The 7,624-nt window shown below is 61.3% G+C and overlaps 2 protein-coding genes across 9 annotated transcripts; one reads left to right on the top strand and one right to left on the bottom strand.

The window, feature by feature from the left end:
* The first annotated feature begins 144 nt into the window (after positions 1-144).
* Positions 145-3,618, top strand: Ddah2 (DDAH family member 2, ADMA-independent). 5 transcript variants are annotated; one of them, XM_021260097.2, is made up of 7 exons: positions 145-506; positions 1,283-1,641; positions 1,734-1,833; positions 1,950-2,023; positions 2,145-2,264; positions 3,037-3,137; positions 3,306-3,618. In XM_021260097.2, the coding sequence occupies exons 2-7, from the start codon at positions 1,345-1,347 to the stop codon at positions 3,466-3,468; spliced, it is 855 nt and encodes a 284-aa protein (XP_021115756.1). In that variant the 5' UTR covers positions 145-506; positions 1,283-1,344; the 3' UTR covers positions 3,469-3,618. The 5 variants fall into 5 exon arrangements, with proteins under 5 accessions (XP_021115756.1, XP_004847024.1, XP_021115757.1 ...); XM_004846967.3 differs by having other exon boundaries at positions 2,988-3,137; XM_087210366.1 differs by lacking the exon at positions 145-506 and adding an exon at positions 547-1,064.
* Positions 3,619-3,920: 302 nt separating this feature from the next.
* On the bottom strand, positions 3,921-7,151 carry Mpig6b (megakaryocyte and platelet inhibitory receptor G6b). 4 transcript variants are annotated; one of them, XR_015450959.1, is made up of 7 exons: positions 7,065-7,151; positions 6,209-6,471; positions 6,008-6,098; positions 5,672-5,703; positions 5,455-5,543; positions 4,997-5,341; positions 3,921-4,402 (listed from the first exon to the last, which is right to left on the bottom strand). XR_015450959.1 is itself a non-coding variant. In XM_087210367.1 (6 exons), the coding sequence occupies exons 1-6, from the start codon at positions 6,785-6,787 to the stop codon at positions 5,268-5,270; spliced, it is 714 nt and encodes a 237-aa protein (XP_087066493.1). In that variant the 5' UTR covers positions 6,788-6,848; the 3' UTR covers positions 3,921-5,267. The 4 variants fall into 4 exon arrangements, 2 of the variants coding, with proteins under 2 accessions (XP_087066493.1, XP_021115764.1); XR_015450958.1 differs by lacking the exon at positions 7,065-7,151 and adding an exon at positions 6,727-6,896 and having other exon boundaries at positions 6,209-6,556; XM_087210367.1 differs by lacking the exon at positions 7,065-7,151 and adding an exon at positions 6,727-6,848 and having other exon boundaries at positions 3,921-5,341; positions 5,455-5,562; positions 6,209-6,556.
* Positions 7,152-7,624: the final 473 nt, after the last annotated feature.

Here is a 7,624-nt window from a genome sequence, read left to right as displayed (position 1 = left end):
CTCTGGTGTTCTGTTTACACAAAGAAGGTTTGAAGTGTGGTTGACAGGAATGAGGGGAAGTCGGTGATCTTGAGCTCAGGGCAGCGGCCAGCAGCGAAGTAGTAGGTGTTTGTGGCGAGGCTGCCATTTTCGGTGCCAGTCCACTTTATCGCTGTCTTGCGGTCCATGCCGCATTTGCAGCCCCACCGCCCGCCAGAGCCAGCCAGATCTGGGTGGCCCTGGCTGAGCCCGCGGGGCGTTGCCGTTGGGGGTAAGGGGGCGCGGCCTACCAGGGCGGAATGGGCGTGGCCTGGAGGCCCCGCCCCGTCCCGCTTAGACAATGCCCGGCAGCCGCCGCGCCCCCGCCCCACCGTGGTGCTCGAGCTCACCGACCTGGGGACCCCTTTCAAACGCAGAGCTTCCAGTCTCCGTGGCTTAAAGACTAGGACTCCTCTACCAACTCTGCCTTCTGGGGGTGGGGCCCCGCCGAGATCACAGTGCAGCTGGAGTAGGGGTGACCCCTGGAGGTGAGTCTGAGGAGGGACTCCCCTGGACCGTAGTTTAGGGGTGCTGAGCCTGTGCCTTCACTGGACCGACCGAGTGGGGACCTGGCATTCGGGTGCGGAGCTCAGCGGGGTGGACTTCGGTGCAAGATGGACGGGGGCGCAGGGTCTTGGAGCCAGGAGTGGCGCCCCTGGCTTCCCCGCCCCCGGTTTTGCTTTAGACCTCTCCCTGTCCTCCGGGACTCGGTCTGGTTTGTACCGGGTCGCGATAGGGCCAGCGTGACCCGCCAGGGAGGAGAGAGGACGTTTAGCTGCTTAGGCCCTAATTCCTCGCTCCCTAGCCCTCCCCCCTTTCTCCGTCGGGCGTCCAGGACTCCCGGCCCCAGGCCTGACTCCCTCCTCACTTTCTCCTGTCTCCTCAACCCTGTGGGTCCCTGGCCGGACTTCTGGTCCCTCCGGCGGCGAGCAGCTGAGGGTTAAGGGGGCGGGGCCGCTGCATTTTTGGGGAGTGAGCGCATCCTAGCGGCTGCCAAGAGGGGCGCTCGGCCGGGACCTCGCGAAGACCCAGAGCAGGGGCAACAGGTGTTTTGGAGATTAGGGATCCCGGCTTGTTCCTTGGGCTCCTCTTAAAAAACCAAAACGCAGGGGTGCGGGGTGGAGAGGGCTCTGAGGGAGGGAGGCCTGGGGGGCGGGGTGGGAGGGCGCCTGAGATAGCGGGAGGGAGACCCAGGCGCTCCCAACCACCCCACGCCCTTCCCTGCTTATCTCTCTCCGCTGCCCCTTTCTGTCTCCTCTTCCAGACCCGAGAAGTAAAAAGAGAATCCCGAGAAGTCAGCAACCGCGGGGCGTCTGTGTGCATGGGATGGGGACGCCGGGGGAGGGGCTGGGTCGCTGCTCCCACGCCCTGATCCGGGGTGTCCCCGAGAGCCTGGGGTCCGGGGAGGCCGCGGGGGCTGGCCTTCCGGCTCTGGACCTGGCCAAAGCGCGAAGGGAGCATGGGGTGCTGGGAGGGAAACTGAGACAGCGGCTGGGACTGCAGCTGCTGGAACTGCTTCCTGAGGAGGCCCTGCCGCGGGGGCCGCTGCTCGGCGACACGGCCGTGGTCCAAGGGGACACGGCCCTCATCGCGCGGCCCTGGAGCCCGGCGCGCAGACCCGAGGTGGGCCCAGGGCGCGGGGGGCGGGGGAGCAGCTGGGTGTCGGGTTCGGGGGACGCCGGGAGAGGGTGTCAGCCGTGCTGCCTCTGCCTAAGGTTGACGGAGTCCGCAAAGCGCTCCAGGACTTGGGGCTCCGAATCGTGGAGATGGGGGATGAGAACGCGACGCTGGATGGCACCGACGTGCTCTTCACGGGTGAGGCTGGTGGTGCCCGGCACCCTGGATCTGGTCCCAGGAAGTTGGGGAGCCTGGCTGGCTCGGCCCTGTTTCCAGCCCACTCCCACCCTCTAACCGCCGCTCCTCCGGCTCAGGCCGGGAGTTTTTCGTAGGCCTGTCCAAGTGGACCAACCACCGAGGAGCGGAGATCGTGGCGGACACGTTCCGGGTGAGGGTGGCACCAGCCTGGGGAGGCTAGGGACGCCCTGGGGGGAGGAGGCTGGGCGCACCTGCGCCGGCGGGCACCCCTCACCCTCTGCGCCCTGAACTCCTCCCCTTGCTCTCTCTAGGACTTCGCCGTCTCCACTGTGCCAGTGTCGGGCCCCTCCCACCTGCGCGGCCTCTGCGGCATGGGGGGACCCCGCACCGTGGTGGCCGGCAGCAGTGAGGCTGCCCAGAAGGCGGTCAGGGTGAGGAGGCCGGGGCGGGGCGTGCTCTAAGAACGTGGGCGTGGCCCGGGGCTGGGAGGCTTGGAGCATTAGCTTCACACTTGCCCTCCCTGAGCTGTGTGTCTAGTGTGACAACACGCGAGAAAACAAAAGGGCTCCAGGGCCAGGGATTTAGCTCAGTGGTTTCACCGCCTGCTGCGCAATCGCAAGGACCCGAGTTCGCTCCCCGGTACCAAAAAAAAAAAAAAAAAGGGCTCCATAGTGGGGCAGGGAGCTGGGAGACCAGGGGAGAGGAGGTGATGCATTTGCTCTTCTAGTTGCAAGAAACCCTAAAGGTAGGGCCAGAGATGTAGCTTGGTGGCGCCTGCCTGGAAAGCGCAAGGCCCTGAGTTCGCCCGGTACAAAAAGAAAGAAACCCTAAAGGTGTCATCGAAGCTATGACATGTGGAATGTATAGGAGAAACCTGTGGGAGAAGGAGAGGAGAAGTGGATTGTAGGTGAAAAGAACTGCATGTGAGTAGGAAGTGGAAATTAGCAAAAGTCACTGATGTGCTTCAAGCTAAAGTAGTGAAAGCACTTAGAGCAGGCTCTGACACAAAATAAGTGCTATGGGCTTGCTGTCATTACTGTGTGACAGATGTCACTCTGTCCCAGGCTCTGAGTGGGGCTCCTCGTTTGTGGTAGAGTGGACAGACAGCTGTGAAGAAGCTGAGACCTGAACACTTCCTCTTTCTTCCCTTCCAGGCAATGGCGGTGCTGACTGATCACCCTTATGCCTCCCTCACCCTCCCAGATGACGCAGCTGCTGACTGTCTCTTTCTTCGTCCTGGGTTGCCTGGTGGACCCTCTTTCCTCCTGCACCGAGGAGGTGGGGACCTGCCCAACAGCCAGGAGGTGAGGGAGGACGAGAGTCCCATCATACTTCCAGGCCAGAGACTGGCTCAGGCTTTCCCTGTGGGAGGAGGGAGGGATTCCTTCTCTGCAAGTCTGGGTGGGGCTGCTATGAGCTGGCTGAGAGGGGCATGGCTCTGGTTTCAAGGTCTTACTCCCCTCTCCATGCAGGCATTGCAGAAGCTTTCTGATGTCACTCTGGTACCTGTGTCCTGCTCAGAACTGGAGAAGGCTGGCGCCGGGCTCAGCTCCCTCTGCCTGGTGCTCAGCACACGCCCCCACAGCTGAGGACCTGGCCTTGGGGTTCTGTTTGCCCAGGGGTAGGGCAGCCTAGGGAGTAGAAGGGGAAGGAGGGTTAGATGGAGGATGGTGAGTAGTGGGGAGAGGTCCCCAAGGTAGAGGGAGGGCACAGTTCGGGGAGAAGGATGGGAGCCACTGGGTGAGTTTGCTCTCTCAGAACCAATAAAACGGAATTGGCCTTTTAGATTGGGCTGTGGCTGATGTCTTACTGGGGTGTAGGGATGGGACAGGGCTGAAACCTGCGGTTGGGGACAGTGCTGGGAAGGAGGCCTCTTAAAAAAACCCTCATTAGGCCCTTAATGACTCATTCACTGCCCAACCCTGTCCCAGATACACAGCTGGACAGTTGGAATCTGTATCACAGACAGCATGTCCAGAGCAGAAAGGAGTATGTGGCTGGATCACTCTCTGAATTTATCTAAATGCCAGATGATTCAGACCTTGGTAGTTTACTAGTTCACCTAAACATATTTCCAAGGACATTAATTTTCATTCACTCGTTTACCGAGAGGATCAGCAGTTGTATCAGAGAAAGGTCAGTCTCCTGATGTCAGGGAATTCACAGTACATGAAAATTTCTTACAAATGGAAATACAAGTTGTGATGGAATGATTCACCCGAGGCTGTTCTCTGAGAAAATAAGGAGACTCCCTAGGGCATCAAAGTATATGCAGGAGTAGGCAAGAAGGGTCAGGAACAACTTTCCACAAAAGATGACATTTGATAAAGAAGAATTATCCCAGCAGGGAGTGGGGAGAAAGAAAAACAGTAATCCAGGGCAAAGGCATGCTTGGGGCCCGGGGCGAGGTGCATGGGTGTGAGGTGGCAGAGATGATCCTGGGAGAGGAGTGCTGTGGGACTTGTACCAAAAGCCAGGGGCCCAGGGCCAAGGGGGCTGGAGATAAACACAGCAGCTCAGACAGAAGGGCTGTCAGGAGCGGGTCGGTACTTGAGGAAGATCAACCTGGCTTCAGAGAGGAAGAAAAGGGTGAGAGGGCGAACTGGGAAATTAGGAAAGTACATCATGATGCCAGTGGTGGACATGGAGACGGTGCAGACATGACAGTGACACTGGGTGGAAAGATGAGCGCACGGCTCGCTGTGTGGGAGGGAGAGACAGGAGGTCTGCATGACTCCTGGGTTCTGGCTTGGGCAACTGGCTGTTCGGAAGAGGTGCAGAGGAGGATCCGTGAGTGACTCGGGAGATGGCAATGGGCTGGGTCTGACATGTTTGTGCAAAGTGCCTGGGGCAGCCGGATACAAGGCCTAGAGCAGAGACTCTGGGTGTCACCTGCAAAGATGGGGGCTGATGGGCTGTGGACAGAAGTTTTCCTGAAGAGGGGTGAAGGGGAAAAAGAAAAGGACAAACCTAGAATCGTGGGGAAGACTGTGAGGCTAGGGAAAAAGAAAGCCAAGTAAAACAGCTTAAAGAAGGGGATGATCAAAGCCAACCCAGGTGAATGCTAACAAATGGGGCCTAGGACATCACTGGCAACCTTGTGGAGAGGAGGTAGCAATTTCAGCAGATGAGCAGTGGGGAGAAGGAAAAAGCAGGTGTGTACCCTGGTGGTTCAAAAAGCTTGATTCTGAAGAGACAGGGTAAACACACACAGGAGTTACTGATGTCTCAGGTGGGAGACAGGGCTCAGTCTGGCTTGGAGAGGACACTGGTGGTGAAGGAATCAGGGTAGCTGCGGGAGGGACGGGAGTAACTGAAGGAGCAGGAGCTGTGGGGCAGAGAGGAGGAGCTAGTGGCCTGGAGAGAGCCTGAGCACTCCCCGAGTCTGGAGGGAGGGCTCCCTTCAAACCACAACGGCATAGACAGTGGGGGCATCAGCAGGGGCCACTGTGGACAGCCGGCAGGGCCTCCTGAGGGCCGTGTAGTCCAGATCTGCGTACAGCAGGCTCTGCAGGAGCAAGGGCGCAAGGCAGGACGGGCTCAGTGGTCTGACTCCCTCGGGATCCAGACCCCTGTCCTCAGGGCTTCGGTCCAGCCCATTTCCCAGACCCCAGACCTTACCGGCTCCTCCTGGTCCAGGTCCCCCGGAATCTCGGGCTCCTCCTCCTCCCCCTCTGCCAGCCTCTGGGACTCTCCTTTCACAAATGGAGCTATGTGGGGGGGACAGAGCTGAAGGATGGAGAGAAGGTGACCAATTATCCGCTCCCATCAGGGCTCAGACGGGACGGAGGGCGGGAAGGTGTGGCGGGGGGGGGAAATGGGGCACAGTTGGTCTTACCGAGTGTGGGCAGCGGGGGCGGGGACGAGCGCCTGAAAGGGAGTACAGGAGTCAGAGCCGCCCATCTCGTAGCACTGGTTCTCCTCGGCCAAAGACAGCTGGAGGGCTCTGACCCACACTCCCGGCCCACGCTCGCATGCTGCTGCACTTCTAGCTCCATTCCCTCTGCAAGGGCTTCACACAGCATCCTAGGACCTCGCTCTCAAGGGCTGACCTCTGCCCTTCTCCAAGACCAATCGGAGACCACGCCCACCAAAAGCAGGACACGCCCCACAAGCCAGGACACGCCCACCAAGCAAGCCCCGCCCCGTCGAACGACGCCACGCCCCCGCTCACCTGCGCAACCACCAGACCACGCCTAGCGCTCCCAGTCCCAGCGCCAGCCCGGCGCCCAGCAGAGGGATTAAGACCTGGGGGTACCCCGACCCTGGGGGAGCGAGGCGAGAGGGATGCCGGTCAGGGTCAGGCTCCGACCGAGCTCTCTCCGGCCCAGCGCGCGTGCCCGACGGACGCCCTGAGGCTCCGGCCTCCACCTACCGCGGGCGGGCCCGGGGGCCCTGCAATCGGCCCTGTCCCCCAGCACGTGGAGCAGCGTGCGGCTCTCTTCTTCTTGGGGGCCCTTGCAGATAAAGTTCCCCGAGTCCCCCGCGCTCACGAGCAGCTCCAGCCGGCGGACCCCAGGGTCCAGGGAACGCAGGCGGCCGGCGAAGGGCAGGGGGGGCGGCACAGTGGGGATCTCGCCGGTCGAGGCCCAGAGGATCGGGCGGCGTCCTTTGGAAAGGCCTTGGCAGGCGGGGAAGCTGGGCGCCCAGGCCCAGCGGATGGGGTGTGAGACCCCGACGCAGGAGAGGTTCACCCGGTCCCCAGGGCGGCCGAGCAGCGACGCTGGGGAAGGCGCCGGAGGGTGGGGCAGTTAGAGCAGGTCCAGGGGCGAGAGGACCCCGCAGCACCCTCCCTGTCCTGTGCGCCCCGCCGCTGGGTTTCCTCGCCCCACTCCCAAGCGCCCTCCCGCTCAGCTCAGTCTTTGGGTGTCACCACTGTCCCGGGCCGCTTACCCCCCGGGTCCCCGCCGGCCCTGGAGAGCAGCAGAGCCAGCAGCCGCAGGGCCAGGGCCATGACTGGGATGTGGTGGGAGAGGCCGCAGTGAATCAGCGGAGGGGCTGGAGGAAGGGGCCGACCGCTGCCTGGGGCTCTGATAAGAGCGGTGTGGGGGCAGCAGCTCCATCCCTTCGGGAAACTGGCAAACTCATAAGCCCTTCAGCGCCAGCCGTTTGCCTGCCTAACTCCTCCACCTGGGAGCCTCAGGAATCCTGGCTCCCAGCTGAGTTCAAATCCTGACTGTGCCACCTACCTGCTGTGCCATGTGGGCAAGAGCCTCTCCCTGTTTGCTTACCTGAAAAACAGCGACAAAAGCACCTATTTCATAGCCCATTGTGAGAACTAAACAAAACACACACGAAGCGCCTAAACAGTGGCTGATTCCAGGAACACTGCCAGGCTGCTTGTCCTCATTGTCACTACTTCTGTTCTTATTTTAGCTCCTACCTCACCTCTGTGCCCACGCTGCCCCTCCCTGCCAGCTTTGCCCCACCCAGGTGGATCAGATGAGGTCCCAGAGCCGTGGGGGGCTGAGACGCACCTCCCACGTGCTTGGCCCAGCTGGATTCACAGCCCTGGTCCCGCCCCCTCCTGCCCTGACGGCAGAGGCCCTCGTAAGGTCACAAATCCTTCATCCCGTGGTGGTGGAGCCGGGAGTTGGGAAGGCCAAGTGAACTGATGTTAACTCCACCCTTTCCATCCCCAGCTTCTGCCCACATGCGCCCGCCAGTAGTCCCCAGGCCCCTAGACGTGGCAGCAACCTCGCCACATCCCACTGCTCGAGTCCTAGGCACCAGCAGAAGCCGTCACAGGGGCCATTGTGAGCCGCAGAGGCCCTCTGGTGATGCCCCGGTA

This window comes from Heterocephalus glaber, unplaced genomic scaffold, assembly GCF_053883595.1.
Source record: "Heterocephalus glaber isolate CG9 unplaced genomic scaffold, H.glaber_assembly_v1.0 deba00001141, whole genome shotgun sequence".
In the NCBI taxonomy this organism is placed as follows: domain Eukaryota; kingdom Metazoa; phylum Chordata; class Mammalia; order Rodentia; family Bathyergidae; genus Heterocephalus; species Heterocephalus glaber.
Note: the sequence above shows the minus strand (reverse complement) of the source record. Positions and strands in the feature narration are given on the sequence as shown.

Bases quoted from the DNA above. Each gene is read 5' to 3' on its own strand.
- Ddah2 (XM_004846967.3), top strand. From the start codon at position 1,345: ATGGGGACGCCGGGGGAGGGGCTGGGTCGCTGCTCCCACGCCCTGATC. The intron at 1,642-1,733 runs GTGGGCCCAGGG...CCTCTGCCTAAG, and splicing joins GCCCGGCGCGCAGACCCGAG to GTTGACGGAGTCCGCAAAGC. The intron at 2,265-2,987 runs GTGAGGAGGCCG...CTTCCCTTCCAG, and splicing joins CTGCCCAGAAGGCGGTCAGG to GCAATGGCGGTGCTGACTGA.
- Mpig6b (XM_021260105.2), bottom strand. From the start codon at position 6,787: ATGGCCCTGGCCCTGCGGCTGCTGGCTCTGCTGCTCTCCAGGGCCGGC. The intron at 6,557-6,726 runs GTAAGCGGCCCG...CGCCTTCCCCAG, and splicing joins GGCCGGCGGGGACCCGGGGG to CGTCGCTGCTCGGCCGCCCT. The intron at 6,099-6,208 runs GTAGGTGGAGGC...TCGCTCCCCCAG, and splicing joins GGCCCCCGGGCCCGCCCGCG to GGTCGGGGTACCCCCAGGTC.